The sequence below is a fragment of the Orcinus orca genome, chromosome 20 (genome assembly GCF_937001465.1).
Source record: "Orcinus orca chromosome 20, mOrcOrc1.1, whole genome shotgun sequence".
Lineage (NCBI taxonomy): Eukaryota > Metazoa > Chordata > Mammalia > Artiodactyla > Delphinidae > Orcinus > Orcinus orca.
The window spans coordinates 55,969,997-55,990,856 of NC_064578.1; the positions used below are offsets into that span (position 1 = coordinate 55,969,997).

The following is a 20,860-nucleotide window of genomic DNA, read 5'->3' on the forward strand; positions in this document are numbered from 1 at the left end:
ATAAACGTCTCCCTCAATGAGTTCTGTCCATGAGATTGTGCTGAAAAGTTTTCTGGCCCACATTGGGATGTGGTAATAGGGAGCCACTGAAGGTTCCTGGGCGGGGGGGAGGTGGCTGGCCTGTGAAGAAAGCATAGCCCAGCCCCCCTTCTCCCCAACACCCAAGGTTAAGTTACAGATTCCTGTAGGATCTAGTGCATAGGCTCATTTGGAAACCCTAATTTATTTGTGCCAATATTTGATTCTTATCCGTCTTCCCCACTGGTCTGTAAGCTCCGTGAGGGCAGGTGCTCAGCTGGTCTTTGCCCCCAGCATCCAGCACTGGGTGGTAGTGAACACAGGGCTGATCAAACAGGCTAGCACGTGTTGAGTGCTTCCTACGTGCCAGGCACCGTTCCAAGGGCTCAGCTAAGATGTGTCTCATTACCTCTTGGACAGAGGGAATTCTGCAAAGCTCTGGGTGGTCATCATCTCCCCTCCCTGACTCTCAGCGGCCCTCTTTCCAGCTTCCCGCCCGCCCTCCCTCTGCCTGTGTTTCATCACACCAGGGAAGCAAACTTCCCTCCTGAGCCTCCAAGACAACTCGATTTGTTGCCCTGGGAAACAAGCATGATGTCACCCCTCTCTGGCCTGGCCTTACAGGTGTCAGGATACTTAAGTAGTTAGTGTCATTATCTGCATAGAGCAAGGGAGAGCTGGGGAAGGCAGGATGTCAACGGGAGGAAAGAGAAGTTTAAGGAGGATTGGCTTGGAGACATCCTCCACCCCCACCCCCACCCCCGCCCCACTACTAGGACCTAAACAAATGGGTTAAACACACACACACACACACACACACACACACACACACACACACACCCACACACACACACACACACACACACACACACACACACACCCCTGGAGGATATGTAGAAAACGACGCTCCCCAACCCACCACCAATTCCCTGCGGTTTCTCAAACATGTAGCACCCAACCACCCCACACACGGCCTTTGCCCCTGCTCTTCCCGCCCCCCACCTGGTTCTTTGAAGGTCAAAGGTCAGATGTCATCTCCCCAGAGGCCCCGCCCTCCCCACGGGCTCCCTTTTCACAGTGCCCTGTAGTTTTCTTGGAAGCCCTTACCAATACCTGATGTTATGTTGCAGATTGGTTTATTACCTAGGGCAGCGAGGTCCAGTGGAACTTTTTGCGATGTGGAATGTTCTAGATCTGTGCTGTCCAACAGCGTAGCCACCAGCCACAGGGGGATACTGGGCACTAGAAACAGTGTGACCGAGGAACTGAACTTTTAATCTTATTTCATTTTGATTATTTTATTGTAAATGTATTGATATTATTCTCCACTGGGAACAGCCGCCAGGGGCTAGCAGCTAAACCGTATCAGGCTGTGCAGAGCTGCAATGCCAGCCCCTCCCAGCGCGGCTTTCTGTGGGGCCTGGCACTGCGTCTGGTACATGATGGATTCCACGTAGGGATCCCTGAAGATGCCAAGGCAGGCGGCCGCTTGCCTTCTTCCACTCCCGCTTCTTGCGAGTTTCCTGCTTGGCTGAGAGCCCCATGGTCCCTGGCGTGCTTATCTGCATCCTTCCCGCTCTGAACCCAAGCTCCGAGCCTGGTGGACACATCCCTGCTCACCCAGATGCCCTCAGCCAGCCCTCACTCCCACAGACAGCCCCACTCGCTCCAGTTCCACGAACTCACATTTATTCACAGACAGACAAAGGGACAGGGACAGACCTTTGCTCACTGGGGACCCCCCATAGGGTCTGGCAGTTCCAAAGAGGTGATGGTGTCCAGTGTGTGTAACGGGGGACAGCCAGGCCGGGGGCCCCCGCCTCAGTGTCCATCCCTCTGGCCAGTGTCCCCCACCTCCTGAATCAGCGTCCTGCCTTCAGAAGTGGGGTGAGCAGTTTCTAACCAGCATCAGGGGGGTCTGGGGGTGGGCGATGGGGAGGGAGGGGCGGCCCAGCCTCCTCCCTCCTTAGTGTCGAGGGCTAGAAGGGGAAGGGTGGGTACACAGAGGAGGTTCCTCTCCTTCAACTTCCCTCCTTAATATTGCAAACCGGGAGGTCAAACGGAGGGGCTGAGGATGGGTGTGCGGGTCAGGAGGCCAGGCCCCCCAGTCCGCGCAGGTGAGCCTTGCTGTCGATCTCTTCTTCCTCCATCTCGAAGGCTGAGTGGTCTTGGCTGTCAAAACAGGAGGCGCTGAGGAAGACGGGGGGTGCCGGCGGCGGCCGAGGTGGGGTCCCCGGGGAGGGCGGCTCCTCCTTGATGTGTGCGATGGGCAGCGGAAGCCCTTCCTCCTCCTGGCCAGCGGGGGGCGGCGGGGGCGGCGGGGGCGACGGCGGGGCCTGGGCCTGGAGCGCCTGCTGCGCGGCGGCGGCCCTCTCCAGCTCAGCGCGGTGGCAGCGTTGGTGGCGCAGGAGGCTATAGGCGCGCGAGAAGCGCCGCGAGCAGTGCGGGCACGGGTGCGGGGCCGGACCGCCCGCGTGGACCTGCGCGTGGCGGGCCAGGTCGGCCAGCCGCTTGAACTCCCGCTGGCAGCGCACGCACTGGAAGGGCCGCGCCCCAGAGTGGGTTACCCCGTGCTGCCGCAAGTGCGCACGGCGCCGGAAACCTTTGCCGCACTCGGGGCACCAGAATCGGGGCTCCCCGGCGGGGGGCCGGGCCGGGGCGGCATCCCCTCCGTTCTGCCCGCCTTCTCCACCCTCCGAGGCGCCCCCACACTCTGCCCCTTCGCCCCCCTCGGGCCCCTTCCCTGAGGTCCGTCCGCCCGACACCTTGTCGTCCTTCTTGCCCGCCGCGGGCAGCGGGGCCAGGAGGCTGAGCGCGCCGTGGACGCGACGGTGCTGGCGGAGGTAGGAGGCGAGGCGGAAGGCCAGGCCACAGTCCGTGCACACGAAGGGGCGGTCGGTGGAGTGGACCAGCCGGTGGCGGGACAGCGACCAGGGCCTGGCGAAGGCCTTGAGGCAGATGGAGCACTGGTGGCGCTTGGGACGGGGCGGGGGCCCCCCTTCGCCCTCCTGTTCGCCCTCGGGGCGCAGGCACGGGTGCGCTTTGAGCTCGCCCTTGGTGGCGAAAGCTTCACGGCAGCGGAGGCACAGCAGCGTCCAGTCAGCCTGGAGCAGGACCTGCTTCTCCTCCTGCCGTCCGGCCGCCAGCGCCAGCTCGGCCCTCAGCTCCGCCGCCCCGGCCTCGGCCTCCTCCTCCTCCGACTCGCGGGGCTCCGCGCTCGTGGCGGCCGCCAGCGTGGCCGGCTCCCCCGCGGACCACGTGTCGGGCCGCGCCGCCGCCTCCACCTCTTCCTCCGCGGCGCCCGCTGCTGCAGAGGTGGGCTGCTCGGCGCCCTTGTCCTGCGGGCTCCAGCCGGACCCGGCCGCCTCCTTGGCTGCCCTCTCGATGGCCAGCTCAACCCCGCCGCCCGCGTGCTCCTGGGCCAGGTGGCGCCTGAGCTGGGCAGGCTCAGGGAAGGTGCGGGGGCAGGCGGCGCAACGCAGCGGGGGCTGCGGCCCGTGGCCACGCAGGTGGCGCGAGAGGTGGGCAGGCCGGCGGAAGGCCTTGGGGCATAGGGGGCAGGCATGGGGCCGCAGGCCCGAGTGGCTCAGCCGGTGCCGGGAGAGGTAGTAGGGGAAGCGGAAGAGGCGGCCACAGGTGGGGCAGGGCAGGGGCGCCCGAGGAGCTCCAGCGCCCCCCCTGCCACGGCCTCGGCCACGACCCCGGCCCCGGCCACGACCCCGGCCCCGGCCACGGTGAGGTGGGCTGCCCTGGGCTGGTGGAGGAGGCTGCGGATCCATGCCTGTAAAGAGATAGGGAAGAGGTGGAGATTTGGGGAGGCAGGGGTGTGCAGAGAGAGACAAGGAGACAGACAAGGAGACACAGAGAGGGTCAGATATTTAGCCGGGCAAGGGAAGGCGAGACAGACGAAAAAGGCCGAGATGAGAGGTAGAGACCAGGAGAAACAGAAAGGATGGTGAGAGGCAGAAAGCAGGAGAGAGAGATGGGGACACCCAGCAGAGACAGAGATGAAGAGAAAACAAAGAGATTTAGGCAGAGATGGTGCAAACACAGAGATCAGAGGAACCATGGCAGGGTGGAGGGAGGGAGAACAAGACAGAGACAGTAGAAGAGACAGAGGCAGACAAAGTCAGTGAACTGCTTTTCCTCCAGGGGCCCCACTGGAACGTATGGGGAGGGGCTGGGAAACAGCCCTTGGTGCCAGAGTGGAGGGGGTGGGATTCAAAATCGGGAGGCCCCGGAAATGGAGTGTGGGTGCCCAGTCGCCAGAGTCTGGGAGAGGCCGGGAGTAGGAGGGCTCAGACTCTTGGGCAGGGAGGGGGCTAGGGAGGGAGGGGGCGAGATCCCGGGCGCTGAGGTTGGGGGTGTGGGGGGGGTTGGGAGATGACCGGGGTCCAGCCTCTAGACTTCTGTACGTGGTGGGTATGGATTCCTGGGTCCCAGTGGTGGACAGGGCTGGGGGGAGGGGGCTGAGCCCCCAAGACAAGGGGGAGGAGGGGGCTGGGGGCCCAGCTGCTCGAAATCTCCAGCGAGGAGGAGGCTGAGGGCCAGGGCCCTGGACCCCCCCACACGCCCCCGAGGAAGGCTACTGGGGGTCGGGAGCCCTAGGTCTCCAAGGGGGGGCCGCGGTCTCCCCGCTGGGCCCAGCCTTTGGTTCCCCGCAGGCATGATCTGCAGAACTGGGGCCGCGGGCCGAGGCCTTGCAGATTTCTGAGCCCGGGGCCTGGGGCTCGCCCCGATGACTGGGCGCCCGGCTCTTACCTCCGCCTCCTTTGCTCCTTTCTTCCTTCCCCGCGGCCGGCCGAGCGCGGATGGTGGTGGCAGGGAGGGAGGGCCCCGAGCGTGGTGGGGGGTGGAGGAGGCTGGGCTCGGTGTCACCGCCTAAGCCTTCCCCCCGGAAACGCAGCTTTTCGTCCGAGCCTGAGAGAGGAAAGACTGGCTGGGAAGCCGGAAGATGGTGGAGGAGGAGAGCCAGGGGGCGGAGAGGGGGGCGCGGCTTGGACTCCTGGGTTCTGTAAGGGGAGGGGGCTGGGGCCCCGTCCTCTGGGCTCCCGAGGGAGGAGGGGGCTGGGTCCGGCCCCCCTTCTTCCCCTCCCCAACAGACACACATATTCATTCATTCCTTCAACAAATACACATTTATCAGGTCCTGTCTGTGCCAGGCACTGTGTTGGGCGAGACGGGTGGCCGGGAAAGGAGATGAATGAGGCAGTGACAGAGGCTTCAGGGAGAGTACCGGCAATCTGGACTAAAACCTGACAGCAGCCTTCACGTGGGTGCCTGAGCAAGCGACTTTCCCTTCTCTGAGCCTCAGTCTCCTCCTCTGTGATAAACCCCGCGTATATCCACTTGACCCTAAGAGACCAGTTACTCATTTTGCAGCATATATTCACTCGATCCTAAGCCACCAATATTAACTGAGCACCTACTATGTTCTAGCTCTGTCCTTGGTGCTGGAGCTGCAGTGGCAAAGACAGAGGCCGCTGGACCCTGTCCATAGGGAGCTCAGGGTCTGGCAGAGGAGGCAGACAAACACAGATCCAATGGCCCTTCTGCAGAGTGTGCTCTAAAGCCAGAAGCAGGATGCAGTGGGATTACAGGGAGCAGAGACAACACTGAGTGAGAGTGATCCCTGAAGGCTTCCTGGAGGCAACGATGTTTCCGCTGAAACCTGCAGGATGAAAGCCGAGGGTTAGGAATGGGAAGCGGGAGGCAAATGGAAATGGGAGAGAAATATACCAACACAGACACTATTCTTCTGATAGTTCTACTCAGAAACATGCCACAAACGGTGTCTGTACCAGGTTAATCGTTGCAGTATTGTGCATGACTTCGAAAGACAGGAAATGAGCTACCTGCCCATCGGTCAGGGATTTGAGTGATAAATCGTGATTGAGCTACCCAGCAGAACGCTATGTGTCCATAAAAAAAAGAATGAAGAGGTTAACCTCACTGTGTAAAAACATGGAAAGGCTCCAAATGATAACGGAGAAAACACGGAAGGTGGAGCACAGCCTGCAGCCTGTTCTGTCTGCACTTATCAGCGGGTTGTGTCTGGGAGAACTGGAAGGAGAGAGAAGAAACTGGCAACATTCTAACTCCCAGGACTGAAACTTACTACGCTCTGCCCTTTTGTACTTTTGGAATTTGAAACCACGTGAATGTGTTTCATACTTAACAAAGTAAAGGAAAAAGAAACAAATGATGGGGGATAATAAAAATAAATACAATGAAAATAAATGATAGCTTACTCTTGTAAGTGCTTTACAAATACAAGCCCATTTGTTCCTCCTTAGGTTAAGAAGTGCGTAACATTCTCCCATTTCACAGAGCAGTAAAGTGAGGTACTGAGAGGTTTCAAAGTAGTGAGTCTAAGTCTTTGCATTTCACAAAGAGATGGGAGAAATGATGGTGAGGAGCATGATTTTTCAAAACATCTGGTCAATAATACTACATTTTTAAGGACATATACATATAGAGCAGAAGTCTAAACACATCCATGGAAACAATAAGCACCAAATTTGGGGTAGGGGTTACCTTTGGGAAAGGAGAGGCAATCATCTTGGAGGGGGGGAGGTCTATGGAGTCAGGTGTACCTCTTATGTTTTAATAAAACTGGTAGTCAATATATGGGTGTGTGTGTGTATACTTTGTTGAAATACATGTAACATAAAATTTACCATTTTAACCATTTTGAAGTGTACAACTCAGTGTCATTAAGTACATTCTCGGGGGGAATTCCCTGGCTGTGCAGTGGTTAGGACTCTGCGTTTCCACTGCAGGGGGCACGGGTTGGATCCCTGATGGGGAACTAAGATCCCTCCTGCCATACAGGGCGGCCAAAAGCAAACAAAAACAAACAAACTAACAAAAACAAAGAAAAATTCACTAGTTCCACTATCTAGTTCCAGAACTTTTTCATCACCCCAGACAGAAACCCGGATCCATTAATCTGTCATTCCCCATTCCCTTCTCCCCCCACCTCCTGGCAACGAATAATCGTCTTTCTGTCTCTTTGGGTCTGTCTTCTGCGGATATTTCATATCAGTTAATCATCTAGTATGAGGTCTTTTATGGCTGGCTTCTTTCGCTTAGCATAATGTTTTCAAGGTTCATCTGCATTGTAGCGTGTGGCAGCACTTCATTCCTTTTTATGGCTGAATAATATTCCACTGTATGGGTATACTGTATTTTGTTTATCCATTCATTTGTTCATGGACCTTGGGTTGAATCTACCTTTTGGCTATTGTGAGCAGTACTGTTATGAACATTTGTTATGTATAAGTTTTTCTTTTAATGGCTGTTTTCAGTTCTTTTGCGTATATACCTAGGGTGTGTGAGTGTGTTATTATTTTATTATCTATATTTTGAAGACTTAATATATATTTTTTCCTAAATGAAAGAAACGAATTCAGCAATGAGGTTGAGGGGAAAGAAATTTCGGAGAGATCAGCGTGTTATATGTGTGTGTAGGCGTGGGCAGAGGTGGGGATCATGTCCTGGGGGAGATTTGGGGCCTTGGATTGGGGCATCAAAGGCGGCCAGTGTGGTGGAGAGAGGCCGGAGCTGCACGAGCAACTATGTCCGGCGTCCTAGTCCAGGCTGAATGCTGGACGCATTCCGAGTGTACTGAGAAGCCATTGAAAAGGTTTTAAGCTGGAGAGTCACATGATCCGATTAGTGTTTTAGAGAAATTCCTGTGGGACCCGCGAGGAGGCCCGGCCGGATGCAGGGGAGACCGAGGCGGGGAGCAGGAAGGAGGCGGTGCCCGGGTCCAGGTGAGAGATGGGGGGGCCTGGGCGGGGCCGGCCTCGGGCAGGGGGCGGGACCTGGCGCTGATTGGCTCAGGGCTGCCCTCCTGGATGCCATTCCCACCGCCTCCACCTCCTCATTGGCTTCCCTGCTTCGGCCCCCCGCCTCCCTCGCGTGCAGTCTCCGGCACCTAAAAATCACATCACTTCGCTCCTGTGCTGAACACCGTCCCGTGGCTCTCACCTCTTCCTCCCCACCTTCCTCATCTGCACCCCACGCCCTACCGTCTGAACCCTGGAAGCTCCCTTCACGGATTCCTGTCTTTCTCCCTCTGCTTCACTCTGCTCCATCCACACTGCCCTCTCTGCTCTTTCGGACTCAGGGCCTTTGCACGTGCAGTTCACTGCCTGGAATGTCCTTCTAGCTTTCCATAATTTTTCCCGTACTTCCCTCATTTCTTACAGATCTCCCCAGAGACACCTGTCCCGTTCACGTTACCTAAAACAACCCTCCTGGGAACTCCCTGGCGGTCCAGTGGTTAGGACTCCACGCTCCCACTGCAGGGGCCATGGGTTCCATCCCTGGTGGCGGAACTAAGGTCCCACAAACTGCGCAGTACGGCCAATAAATAAATAAATAAAAATAAAATAGCCTTCCTGACACCCTCTAGTCCTTGCTCTGCCCTAATTTTCAACTTTGTACTTACTGCAAACATTAGGCTACTTTTCCTATTTTGCCTGTTTCCCCTTCCACATGGAATATAAATTCCCAGGGAGTTTATATGCCAGGCTTCGCCTGTGTAACTGCTCTACCCTCAGCAAGCCTCGCATATCAAGCAGTATTTGTGGGTGAATAAAGAGGGACGAAGGGTGAGGAGGAGTGAGGGCCTCAGGTTTTGGAGTGGGGGGCGCCCTGGAAGGGGAGAAGACTGACGTGGTGGGGAGATGCGAAGCGCATCACATCAGATGTGAGCGGGCGGTGCGGGTGGCTGGCTCCACCTGTCCGCGTGTGAGAGTCAGCTCTGCCCACAGAGGCGTCGGAGTCGCCAGCGTCTGGCTAGTAACTGATGCTCTGGACCGGTTGAGCTCACCCCCAGGGTAAAATCCTCCCCCTCTGCCTTCGAGCCTCAATTAGCACATTGATAAGATGCGGCCACGAGTTGGGGACGAGGTCCAGCCCACCACCTGGCACTGAGACACTCGGGAAAGGGGACGAATCCCTATTGCTACCCTCTCAGAAGAGAAAGGATTGGAGGGGAGGTGAGGTAGGCAGGAGGTCCCTATTCATCACCCCACTGCTTGGCGGCCATCTCCATGACAACCCTGGCACTTTTCCAGGCCCTCAGCTCTGGAGGCCGAGCCAGTCTCCAAGTGGGCAGGTCTTGTCCCTGGGGGCGGCACCTATATCTAAGGAGGCGGGTCTTGTTTTTCCAACGCGAAGGATTTCCCCCCCCCCCAAAGGGGTGAGTCTGATCCCCCTTCCTGTGTACTGGTGGCCGGGTGGAGAGGAATGTCTCCAAGGTTGAGCGTTCCCAGGGGCCGACCTGGAGCCTTTTCAAACGGGCAATTGTGGATCTCCAGGCAAAAATGTCTTCCTTGAATGCCAAACTCTTACTTGTTTGCCTCCAAACTTATCTCCCTCCTTTAAATGTTTTCCTTGTGAAATATAAGACGTATAGATGAAAGGGGCACGATAAAAACGCACAATTTAACAAATAATTATAAAATAATCACCAGATTAAGAAACGGAATGTTGGCAGCCACCCCACAGCCCATAGAAGGTTCCACCATGTCCCATCCCGAATTTAACCCATCCAACTCCACTGTTCTGAGTTTTATGAAAAAAAAAAAAGTTTTCCTTGCTCTTCTAGATGGCTCACATCCACAAGGCATCCTAAACAATATTACAGTTTAGTTTTGCTTGCTTAAATGTTATAGAAATGGAATGGTACTCTATGTACCTGGTTTCTTGCATCCAGCTTCTTTGTAACTTTCATTCATGTAATTTTGTGCATCTGTACTCATTCGTTCTCTTGCTGTATAGTATTCTATGGCATAATACACCATCATTTATTTATCCACTGTATTGTTGATGAATGTCTTAATCTGTTGGGGCGACTATAACAAAATACCACAGACCAGGTGGCTTATAAGCAATAGAAATGTATTGCTCACACTTCTGGAAGCTGGGAAGTCCAAGATCAAGGTGCCAGCACGGTCACCTTCTGGTGAGGGTCCTCTTCCTTGTTCACAGGCGTTCCTTCTTGCTGTGCCCTTACCTGGTGGAAGGGGCTAGGGGTCTCTCTGATGCCTCTTCTATAAAGGCACTAATCCCATTCAGGAGGGCTCCACCCTCTTGACTTAAGCACCTTCCAAAGGCTCCACCTCCAAGTACCATCACATTGGGCCTTAGGATTTCTTTTATTTATTTATTTATTTATGGGCTGCGTTGGGTCTTGGTTGCTACGCGCGGGCTTTCTCCAGTTGCGGCGAACGGGGGCTACTCTTTGTTGCGGTGCGCAGGCTTCTCATTGCTGTGGCTTCTCTTGTCGCGGAGCATGAGCTCTAGGTGCACGGGCTTCAGTAGTTGCAGCATGCGGGCTCAGTAGTTGCGGCGCACAGGCTCTAGAGCACAGGCTCAGTAGTTGTGGCGCACGGGCTTAGTTGCTCCGCGGCATGTGGGATCTTCCCGGACTAGGGCTCGAACCCATGTCCCCTGCATTGGTAAGCAGAGTCTTAACCACTGCGCCACCAGGGAAGTCCCGGCATTAGGATTTCGACATATGAATTTGGGGTGACACAAACATTCAGCCCAAACCAATGGACATTTGAGTTGTTCTGAGTTCAGGGCTGTACATTTTGCTTCTGTGAATGTTCTTATATGAGTCTCCTGGTGCAGGTGAACATGAGTTTCTCTAGGATTCGTGCCTATCTTTGTCATATGGACATCTTCAGCCTTATTAGAGCATGCCAATCTCCCAAGCGTCTCAAATTTAAGAAGCTCAAGATGGAACTCCTGACCCCTCTAGCCTCCACCCGAACTTGTTCTCTCTCCGTTTTCTGGTCTTAATACAAAGCAGCACCACGCAACCAGTTCCCAGCCCCGCCCCCATTCCTCCCTTTCCATTACGCAGGCGCACACACAACACACGCTCTCACATTCCACCTCCAGAATTCATCTTGGGCTCACCTAGTTCTGTCCATCCCTCTGCTCCAGGTCCCCACACCCCTCTCCTGGTGGACTGCAGTAGCCTGTGCTGCATTCACTCTGCCCCCTCCAGTCCCTTTTCCACTCAGCAGAGGGACCCTTGGAAAGTAAAAGAGTGGTCACATCCCTTCACACTTACAGTCTTGCTTGCCATTGCCCACAAAGCACAGTAAAATGCCCATCTTGGCCCACCAGGGTCTGTGTACCCTGACCCCTGCTTACCTCTCCACCTCATCTCACCCCTCCCTCCCCTCCTGGGCTCATCTAGGTGTCCACCTGGCCGGCCCCTCTTCGACCTTCTGGTCTCAAATCAAATGCGACCTCTGCAGAGAAGCACCCCCCCCAACCTCCTCCCTGCTGGACCACCCCACCTAAGGTGGCACAGCCCAGCCACCCGTTTTCTTAAAGAGTTATTTTGTTCACTGTTGGATTCCCAGAGGGGGTGACAGCACCTGGCACTCGGTACCGGAATGTAATCTAGCCCGTAGGAGATAATCTGAGGGGCCCGCCCATCCTTAGATGGGCGGATCCTAATCTAGGGGAAGGATCTAGCGGCTAAGATACAAATTTGGTTGCCTGGGAGACAGAGTCTAAGGGGCGGGGCCTCTTCCTAGGGGTAGGACGTCTGTAAAGAGTTTGGTTTTCAGGGGGCGTGTCCTATGGGATTGAAGGTTTCTAGGGGGCATATCCGTCCGTTGGAGGTGGATTTTGTAGTTAAGATGCAGGGTTTCACTTAGATGAGATCTAAACCATCTCTGATATTAAAAGGGTCATGCACTGTCTAAAGGACTCGAAGTTTCTCAGGTGGAAGGAAAGATCTGCCTCTATTTAGGAGGCCTGTCCTGAATCAGAGGGGGAGGAATCCCCACCTACCTAAAGCCAAGGATCAGAAAAGGAGACGGCGGTGGCTGACAGGACGAGGTTTATTGGGGTCCAGGAGACACTGGGGAGTGGGATGGGGGCAAGGTCGAGGCTCACAGGGGGAAACCCCCTAGCCAAATCCCCCTTCCCCTTGGGGTTGGGAAGAACACAGAGACAAACTGACAGACATGGAGAGAAAACCGACAGGTGCTACAGCAGAGTGGGAGGGATACCCCAATGTCCCCCACCTCCCACTCATGAGTTCACATAATGCGGAATGACGTGGACCTGCCCACACGCTAGAGGAAGGGGAGGAGTGCCTGCCGTATGCATTCTAAGGAGGGTGGGGCGCAGGTGGCAACCTGGAGCAGCCCATTCCAGTGGACAGGGCGTGGGGGTATGTGTATCTGGATCAGTCCATCCTACTGGGCGCAGGGATTTTGAACCAGGCTATTCTAGTTTTTTGGGGTGGGGGAGATCATTAGGGTCGATCCATTCCTTAGTAGGGGAGGGAGACCTAATTGGGGAAGGGGTTGAGGGCAGGGGGCAACTACCCTGGTCCTCTTTCCGCATAGGGAATAAAGTCGGGGGAGGGGAGAGGCAGATTCCGGCTATATCCTTTATCTGGGGGCACCAGTGACTCTGGTGGGTAGCATTGGGAGGGGATCCAGGGAAATCCGGGGACATGGCTCCCCCGCCATTCTCCGGATCAAGGTCGTCGGAATGATGGCTCTTAGGGAGAGGGCCAGTCTTCCCTTGGGGGAGGGGTGCCCATCTTTTATTATTTGGGCCCGCAAGATGAGAAGTACTTGTGGAGACCCATTTCTCCCGCAGCTTAGGAGCCTGTTGATTTGGGGGTGCTCAGCACGCATTCCAGGGGCCTGGAGCTGAGGAATCTCTCCGTTTATTCGCTGCCCCCCAGCTCAGGGGCCCGTGTCTGGGTCTGGAGGGCCAGGGCCTCCCTCGTGGTCCCTAGGTCCCTTGGCCCGGGCCCTGAGTCCAGCCCTCGGGAGGGGTGGTCTAGCGGAGGGGCGCACGGCCTGGCCACGTCAGTCCATGCCCCGGTGCAGCTTCAGGTGCCTGGAGAGGTTGCTGAGCGTGATGAAGCCCTTGCCGCAGATGTGGCAGGGGAAGGGCCGCTCGGTGCCGTGCAGCAGCCGGTGGCGCTTGAGGTAGCACTCGTGGCGGAAGAACTTGCCGCACTCCAGGCACGGGAACGGCTTCTCGCCCGTGTGCACCAGCACGTGCCGCTCCAGGTCCCTCGGCGAGCGGAACAGCTTCTCGCACTCGGAGCAGCCGAAGATCTTCTTGCCGCGGCCCGAGCCGGACGCAGGCTCCCCAGACGCGGGCTCCCTCTCCGGGGCGGGCGCCGCCGCCTCCTCCGCACCGCCGCCCTCGCCGTGGCTGGAGCGCCGGTGCTCCTCCAGGGCCGCCAGGGCCGCGTAGAGGGCCCCGCAGTGGCCGCAGCCGTAGGTCGCGGGGCGCGAGTGCGCCTCCAGGTGGCTGGCCAGCGCCGCCGCCGACGCGAAGAAGGTCCCGCAGTCGCACTGGTAGAGGGTGTCTTCCGACGGCTCGGCCGCGGCCGCGGGCGCCGGGGCCTCCCCGCCGCTCTCGGGGAGCAGGCCCCCCAGCTCGGGCACGCCGCCCCCGGCGCGGCCCAGGAGCAGCCTGCCGTCCCAGGCCGGCTGAGCCTCGCCCGCCTCCGCAGCGCCGCCCTCGCTGGCCGTCTCGGGCACGGCGCCAGCCCCGGAGACCCAGGCCTGCGCGGGGGGCGCGCCCGGCCCCTGCAGGTCGTGGGTCAGCTTGTGCCTCTCCAGCAGCGCGGGGGCGTTGAAGTCGCGCTCACAGCGCGGACACTTGAAGGGCTTCACGTCGGTGTGCGCAGCCCAGTGGGCTGCCAGCTCGCGGCCCTGGTCGAAGCGCCGCGCGCAAGCACCGCACGCGAACGGGGGCAGTGAGGCTGCCGCCGCGGCCGCCGCCTCCGCCAGCCCCCAGCTCCCCGGGCCCGCGCCTGCCCCCTCTGGGCCCTCTCCGCCGCCAGCCCCCGCGCCCCCGCACACCGAGCAGGGCCCCACGTTGCAGCAGACCGAGCAGGGAGCGCTCAGGGCGGGCAGGCCTGGGCCGGGCTGCAGGGGGGACGGGAGCACCCCACGGTGCTGGCGCTTGAGGTGGCGGCCCAGGCTGGAGCGCGAGGAGAAGCGGAGCTCGCAGACTAGGCAGCAGTAGGGCTTCTCGCCAGTGTGGACGACCTGGGAGGGCAGGAGGAAGAGCCCAGCGTCAGGGCTGAGGGTCTAGCCCGCGGGGCAGATTCTTGGCCTCCCAGAGTGATGCGGAGGAAGCTCCCTGCCAGGTCCACAGGGCCAAGATCTAGCTTCAACCCTCTCATTCTTGTTCTCTGCTTCCGGCCACGTTAGCATGCTTTTGGCCCCTCCAGCCTCAGGATCCTTGCACTTGTTGTTCCCTTTGCCTGGAATGCTGTTCCATGGTGGATTCCTGCTCTTCCTTCAGGCCTCAGCTCAAATATCACCTTGCCCTGACCTCCCCCTCCCCCACCGTGTGGTAGCCCATAGCTCTCCCCTCTTTACTCCTACATATCAGATGGTTATTATTGCCGTTGTTTTAACTTCCTTCCCAACGCTTCCCCTTTCCCAGATCATCCTTGCCTGTGTATCTGCTTTCTTGCTGATTGTCTACCTGGCTATGGACCACTCGCAATGGAATGTAAGTTCTCCGAAGGCGTGGACTTTATTGATTTCACCTTGGTATCCCAGGTGTTGGGAGCAGCGAAAACATTCAATAGGTAATTGCTGAGTAAAGGAATTAAGTACATACGTGGTAAATCTATGTTTAAAAATGGTAACGGAATGATGAGCACAAAGTTGCAGACGCTGGCATATGAGAAGGGGCATGGGAGAGGGGAGGTGCATAGAGGTGGGGCAAATTTACTATGTTGGGTTGGGTGGAGCCTGAAATAGAAACAACTCATGCTTTGACTGGTCAGGGTGCTTCGATGAAGAGGGAAGGAGGGAGGGAGGGAGATAGAAATTTTCTTAGGGGCCAGCTGTCTGTTGCCCATAGTGGGTCCCCGGGGCTCCAAGGGCGAGTCCAGCCCAGGGGGGCCAGCTGTCTGTTGCCCATAGTGGGTCCCCGGGGCTCCAAGGGCGAGTCCAGCCCAGGGAGGCCAGCTTGGGGCCGGCCTGCAGGACTCACCTGGTGGTGCAGCAGGCCGGTGGAGTCTCGGAACCCCTTGGGGCAGGCGGAGCAGCGGTAGGGCCGCTCGCCGGTGTGCGAGCGCAGGTGGTTGGCCAGGTTGAAGCTGTGCTTGAAGCCTTTGCCGCAGCGCGGACACGCGTGAGGTTTGAGCGCAGTGTGCCGAGCGAAGTGGCGCCGCAGGTCCGAGCGGTAGCGGAAGCTCTTGCCACACTCACTGCAGTGAAACGGGACGCGGGGGGCAACAGCGGGCGGAGCCGGGGCAGGGACCGGGGGCGCTGGCAGCGGGGCGTCATCCATGGTGGCGTGGTGCGAGGGCAGTGGCGGGTGGGGGCTCTCTCTGGAGCGGGGAGACATGCAGTGGGGTGAGGGGGCCACGTCCCCATCAGCCTCCCCCTATCAGGCTCCTTGGACTCACAGACCTGTGAGGCCCGGCCTACTACCTTATAAGCCACGCCCATCTACCCAAGCCACACCTACTGCTCTTTAAGCCCCTCCCACTCTCCTACAACCCCTTCCACCACTCATCTAGCTTCCTAATCACTTCCAAGTCACTTCTAAGCCACTGAATGCTTTTAAGCTCTCCCCTTCTTTGTGAATGAACTCCCGCCCCGCTCTAAGCCCCGCCGAGTGTGGTTAAACCCCGCCCACTCGTGTTCAGGTCCCGCCTACCCCTTCCAAAGTCTCCATGTTGTTCCTGAAGCCTCTTATATTCCTTGACAAGCCCCTTCCCCTCTGAAAGCCACTCCCACTCTTTTTTGAAGATGAAAGTCATCTTCAGATGAAGATTGACGACAATCTTAGCCAGTGACAGTATGAAAATTTGGGGCTAAGCGCACCTGAGTCAACCTTCCAGGGAGACCAGGCCTAGTCCTGGAACCTTGGATAAAGCCAACTGATTCTCTTTCCATCTGCAAAATAGGAATAATGGGAGGACCTACCTCATGGAGTGGTGGTGAGGACTAAGCAAACTTGTGGCCATGCGTGCGGCGTGCTTACTGACGCCTGTGCACAGCAAAGACTCAACAGGTAAGCTGTTTTGATTACCACTATCTGCAAAGCTCCTCCGAGTTTCCTCTTGAAGTCCCCCATCTCTTCCTCACTAAGATCCGCCTCCTAAACCCCATTCAAGTTTTCCTTTAAACTCAGCCTTTAAGTAAACCCCTTCCTTTCCAAGACCACCTGCCACTCTACCTCTCTTGCCATCTCAGCCCTTCCTCGCTGACACCCTCCTCATCCTAAGTCATTTCACCTGCAATATAAAGACTTGCTATTTCCACTACGACGCCCCAAATTACACGCTTAAACCCCACCCCCTCACTATGTCCACCACTTCCTGAAAGCCACACCCCTAGACAAACTCCACCCCTTCTACTCTAAGCTCCTCCCACCTCCACACTGAACCCCTTTACCCCCCTCAGCCCCAATTAGGACCCTTCAACCTAGGGCCCTCCTACCATTCTCACTGAGCCACGCCCCTTTGTCAAACCTCGCCCCTTTGTCAAACCTCACCCCTTTGCCTAAGCCCCTCCCACTTTCTACCCACAGTCCCGCCCATCTCCACTCTAAACCACGCCCGCCCATTGCTCCGCCCCAGCCACCACTAAGCCCCGCCTCCTCCCCACCCAGTCGCCCGCGGGACTGAGCCCCCCTCCCCAGTCAGCTCGAGGACCCAGGCCCCTAGAGTCGGCCTTTTGTACCCCTCCCCCCTGTCCCTAAAAGGTGCGGCCCCGGGCGCCCGGGGCGGGGGCAGGTCAGGCTAGACCCGCAGTCGGGCGAGTCCACCTTGCTCGTACGGAGCGGGGGTTCTGGAGCCCTGAGGCGGCCCCGGGAGGCCGGGAAAGTCAGTCGGCTTTCCTCTTTAATTACTTACACCTCCCTCTGGGCGCCGACATTTTGGGCAGCGGGGGTAGCGTCACTTCCACCCGGGGGGCCCCTCGACTTCCGCCTCGGCTCCCTTCTCCCCCGCACTCCCCCTTTCTCCCGCCTTCTTGGCTTCCCTCCTCCCCGCCGCCCTCCCTTCTCTCTCTTTCCCGTCCCTTTCCCAGCTACTGGAGGTTCGAGAAGCCAGGGTGGCGCCATCTTGGGTGAGGGCATGGAGAAGGGGCGGGGTTTAGGGTGGCCCCCGGCGCCATACAGACTAAGGGCAAAAAGCTCAGCGCGCGCGGCCTCCTCCCTGCGGTATCGACGCTGGCGGGTGTTAACATAGATGAGGGCTGACATGATTCCCTTTTCGCAGCCTCAGGCTCCTCCTGGGTAGGATGTAGAGTTGCATCAGGAGAAGAGAGAAATCGAAGTTCGCTGATCTGCGATACAGAGAGGAGGATAGAGCAGGCTCCATCTTGTGCTTAGGCTTCCCGTGGGCTTTGAAGCTCATCAGGCGCCATGTTAATTACGGGAATGAGGGGCCATTTTCCCGCTCTTTATCCTTTCGGTACCTTTCTTTGATTGGGTCACCCGGCTGGGTGCTTTGTGGGAGGAAAGACATTTCTATGTGTTTGGGATGTGTTGGTGGGGTAATTTCCCGTTCGGGGCTAGCGAGGGCGACGGGTGCGCAGGCGCGGCTTGCCGACGGGGATATGACCGGCTCTTAGGACCCAGCGGGTCCCCTTTGTTCCCCGCGGGCGCGGGCCCGACGGGGAGGGGGAGGGGAGGGAGGGGCCGACCGGCATCCGCTCCGAGGGGCGGGGCAGTCCCGCGCGCGCGCGCCGCCGAGGGGCAGGGCCCCCTCGCCCCCGCCCTTTCCCACGCGCCGGCCCCGCGCCCCCGCGCGCGCACACTCGCGAGTCCAGGCGACATGCAAATGAGGTACCCGAGAGGCGGGGGGCCCGGGTGGGGGGAGAGGAGCGGAGGGAGGGGAGGCCCGGGGCCGCGCGCTCCTGGAGCGCGCCCCCCACCTGCTTCTGCTCTTGCGCTCGCTGAAGCGCGCGCGCCGACCTCGCGCCCCGCGGAGCCGGCCCGCCTGGGCGCGCGCGCGCAGACCCCCTTCCTGGCGGCCCTCGCCGTCCGCGGCCCGGCGCCGTTCATTGGCCGCCGCCCCCGCAGGGCCCGCCCCGCGCGGTCGGTGCTCACGGGCGCGCGCCTGCACCGGGGTGGAGGAGGGCGGGGGTCAGGGGCACCGTTCCAGAGACCCGTGTTCTAGTCCAGGCATCCCCAACCGAGCGAGCCGTGTGATCATGGAAAAGTGGCTGCCGTTCTCTGGACCTTAATCTGTGTGCTTGTTCCAGTGGGGTGCAGTGGCACCTGTAACCCCTAATCCTAACTGCACCTGTGCTCTCCTCCCCCTCCACTTTATTACTCCCCAGTCCCATGGTGGTGTTGGTGATGGTAGTTCATTTGGTGCTTACTATATATATGCCGACCAACAACCCTGCTGTATCCATTTTACAGAGGTGGAAACTGGCTCAGATAGGCAAAGCCACTTGTTAATGAACGGTAGAGCTGGATTCAAGCGCAGGACTAAGGGACCTGTGATGTCCCTTGGGTCCATTACTTCCCACTCCCTGGGCCGTTGGGGGTCCATGAGATTAAGTCTTGGCCCTGCCACGTACCGCCAGAGGGAGCTGGGGCAACTGATTTCACTTTCCTGTGCCTTGGTTTCCCCATGTGCAAAATGGGCGTGATATACCCTTATTCAGAGAGTTGGTGTGAGGCTTAGCTGCTCACCGTGACAATAAGAGCTAGTATCTCCTAAGCACTTCCGTGTACTGAGCACTTTATGTGCGAGTAGGTGGAAGTATTCATCCTGTTTTGCAAAAGGTTTAGCTGACGCTCAGAGAGGTGAGCACCTTGCCCAAGGGCACTACACAGAGAGTAAGTAACAGACTCAGGAATCGAACCCAGAACCTCTGGCTCCAGAGCCCACACCCTTTAACAGCTCTGATGTATGTCCACATCCACAACTTAGGGGCAAACATCACCTGGGACCAATCCCTTTCTTCTTCCAGTCCTGACCCCCCTTCTCTCCCTCTGTCACTTCTGTCAGAAGGAGGGACAAAAACATTTCTGAGACCTCTGTAGCTCTTCTGTTTGATGGGTTCTCTGTTTTGAGGATCGAAATACTCGCCTGCACCCTCAGTTGGACTCTATCCTCCTTGGAAGATTTTTCTGTATTTTGGCTCAAGTTGACCCTGAATGTCTAGGAGGGGTTAGGGAGGTCTGGGAGACACCTGTGGGGCTCAGGGCAGTGCCTGTTTACCAACTGGTACAGGATTATCTTACTATTTTACCCACTAGTGTGGTTTGTGCGTCCAAGTGAATGTTGGCCGCGCCCAGGTCGACAGACTCGGACCCAGGGATGGCGAGGATTTGGGGGACAAGGGCGCTCCATACCCTCCTGCACTGACGGCTACCCCTTCTCTCCTCTTAGCCCGGCTCCAGTGCCCAGACCCAAGCCCCCCACTGCTCAATGGACACGCCCAGCCCAGACCCGTGGCCTTCGCCTTTGCCCGGGGAAGAAGAGAAACCTCTGGCCTTACCTCCTTCTGTTCCCCGGGGCCGCCGAGGCCGACGTCCTGGGGGGGGCACCTCCTCGAATCGGACTCTTAAGGCCTCCCTTCCTCGCAAGCGGGGCCGCCCCCCCAAGTCGGGGCAGGAGCCCCCACTGGCACAGGGGGTGACAGCCCCGGTGGGCAGCGGCGGTGGCAGTGACCTCCTGTTGATCGATGATCAGGGTGTGCCCTACACAGTCTCTGAAGGGTCAGTAGCAGGCGGGCCTGAGAGCTCTGGCCCTAAGAAGGCCCCACACTTCTGCCCGGTGTGCCTTCGGGCCTTCCCCTACCTCTCCGACCTGGAGCGCCACAGTATCTCACACTCAGAGCTGAAGCCGCACGAGTGCAAGGATTGCGGCAAGACCTTCAAGCGGTCCAGCCACCTGCGGCGGCACTGCAACATCCATGCCGGCCTTCGGCCCTTCCGCTGCCCGCTCTGCCCCCGCCGCTTCCGAGAGGCGGGCGAGCTGGCCCACCACCACCGCGTCCACTCCGGGGAGCGCCCCTACCAGTGCCCTGTCTGCCGGCTGCGCTTCACCGAGGCCAACACGCTCCGGCGCCATGCCAGGCGCAAGCACCCCGAGGCCATGGAGGCACCCCTGGGTCCTCGGGACCCAGGACCTGAACCACCGTGGGACGACGAGGGTATCCCGGCCACGGCAGGGGCCGATGAGGAGGAGCTGGAGGGGAAAGAGCTGGCTTGACCCCCACCCCCGGCCACTGCTCCCCAGGCCAGGTTTAGAGCTGGGCGCTCAGTTGGCACTGAACCTGGGCAGGGAAACTGGGACACATTCTTGTCTGGTAGTCTTCCTGTTGTGGGAGAAGGTCGAGGGTGAGGACGTCCACTTCCGGGTCCTGCAGCCTTCTGCCACCCTCCCTCGGACTGACAGGCCTGTGGAGGCAGGGGCTGTGGAAATAAATATCTGCCTACTGGCTTCCTGTGTGTGTTCCGTGATGATCCCAGGGCTGGCGCCCCTCTTCTTCTCCCTTCAAATGTTCTTCCCCGCTGCACCACCCCCTTGTCATGTGCCTCGTTAGCTTGGCGCTAAAGACTGGCTTGGGGGAAGACTTTGACGCTTCTCCCATCTCCAGTGGACCTCAAAGCACTCCCTCTAAAGATCCACTCTTAACATTGAACCTTCTGTGCAAACGTGACTCTAGGTCCCCCGCCAACCCCCGGCGTCGTTCTAACCAGATTCCTGGAAATTCTGCAGCCATCACTTTGGCCCATCTCTGTCCTGGCACTGTTTGCAGAGAAACACTGAGTTGAGGGTTGTGTGCGGGAGTAACCACTTTGGTAGGGCCGGAGGGGCGGGGCTAAG

General features: G+C 58.4%; 3 protein-coding genes across 5 annotated transcripts; 1 reads left to right on the forward strand and 2 right to left on the reverse strand.

Annotated features, from left to right (window-relative positions):
- Positions 1-1,685: 1,685 nt before the first annotated feature.
- ZNF579 (zinc finger protein 579) lies at positions 1,686-4,934 on the reverse strand. Its single transcript, XM_004283283.4, has 2 exons — positions 4,780-4,934; positions 1,686-3,799 (listed from the first exon to the last, which is right to left on the reverse strand). Exon 2 carries the CDS (start codon positions 3,795-3,797, stop codon positions 2,106-2,108), a length of 1,692 nt encoding a protein of 563 aa, XP_004283331.1. The 5' UTR covers positions 3,798-3,799; positions 4,780-4,934; the 3' UTR covers positions 1,686-2,105.
- A 6,947-nt stretch (positions 4,935-11,881) lies between these two features.
- FIZ1 (FLT3 interacting zinc finger 1) lies at positions 11,882-17,424 on the reverse strand. Of its 3 annotated transcripts, none has more exons than XM_033412018.2 (3): positions 16,922-17,424; positions 15,049-15,388; positions 11,882-14,087 (listed from the first exon to the last, which is right to left on the reverse strand). In XM_033412018.2, exons 1-3 carry the CDS (start codon positions 17,269-17,271, stop codon positions 12,888-12,890), a joined length of 1,890 nt encoding a protein of 629 aa, XP_033267909.1. In that variant the 5' UTR covers positions 17,272-17,424; the 3' UTR covers positions 11,882-12,887. The 3 variants fall into 3 exon arrangements, with proteins under 3 accessions (XP_033267909.1, XP_004283330.2, XP_033267910.1); XM_004283282.4 differs by having other exon boundaries at positions 15,990-17,062; XM_033412019.2 differs by having other exon boundaries at positions 15,888-17,062.
- A 57-nt stretch (positions 17,425-17,481) lies between these two features.
- On the forward strand, positions 17,482-20,473 carry ZNF524 (zinc finger protein 524). The gene is made up of 2 exons (XM_004283280.4): positions 17,482-17,856; positions 19,418-20,473. Exon 2 carries the CDS (start codon positions 19,457-19,459, stop codon positions 20,240-20,242), a length of 786 nt encoding a protein of 261 aa, XP_004283328.1. The 5' UTR covers positions 17,482-17,856; positions 19,418-19,456; the 3' UTR covers positions 20,243-20,473.
- Positions 20,474-20,860: the final 387 nt, after the last annotated feature.

Bases quoted from the DNA above. Each gene is read 5' to 3' on its own strand.
- ZNF579 (XM_004283283.4), bottom strand. From the start codon at position 3,797: ATGGATCCGCAGCCTCCTCCACCAGCCCAGGGCAGCCCACCTCACCGT.
- FIZ1 (XM_033412018.2), bottom strand. From the start codon at position 17,271: ATGTCAGCCCTCATCTATGTTAACACCCGCCAGCGTCGATACCGCAGG. The intron at 15,389-16,921 runs GTAAGTAATTAA...TCCCCGCTCCAG, and splicing joins GTCGGCGCCCAGAGGGAGGT to AGAGAGCCCCCACCCGCCAC. The intron at 14,088-15,048 runs GTGAGTCCTGCA...CTGCCCTCCCAG, and splicing joins CCGGCCTGCTGCACCACCAG to GTCGTCCACACTGGCGAGAA.
- ZNF524 (XM_004283280.4), top strand. From the start codon at position 19,457: ATGGACACGCCCAGCCCAGACCCGTGGCCTTCGCCTTTGCCCGGGGAA.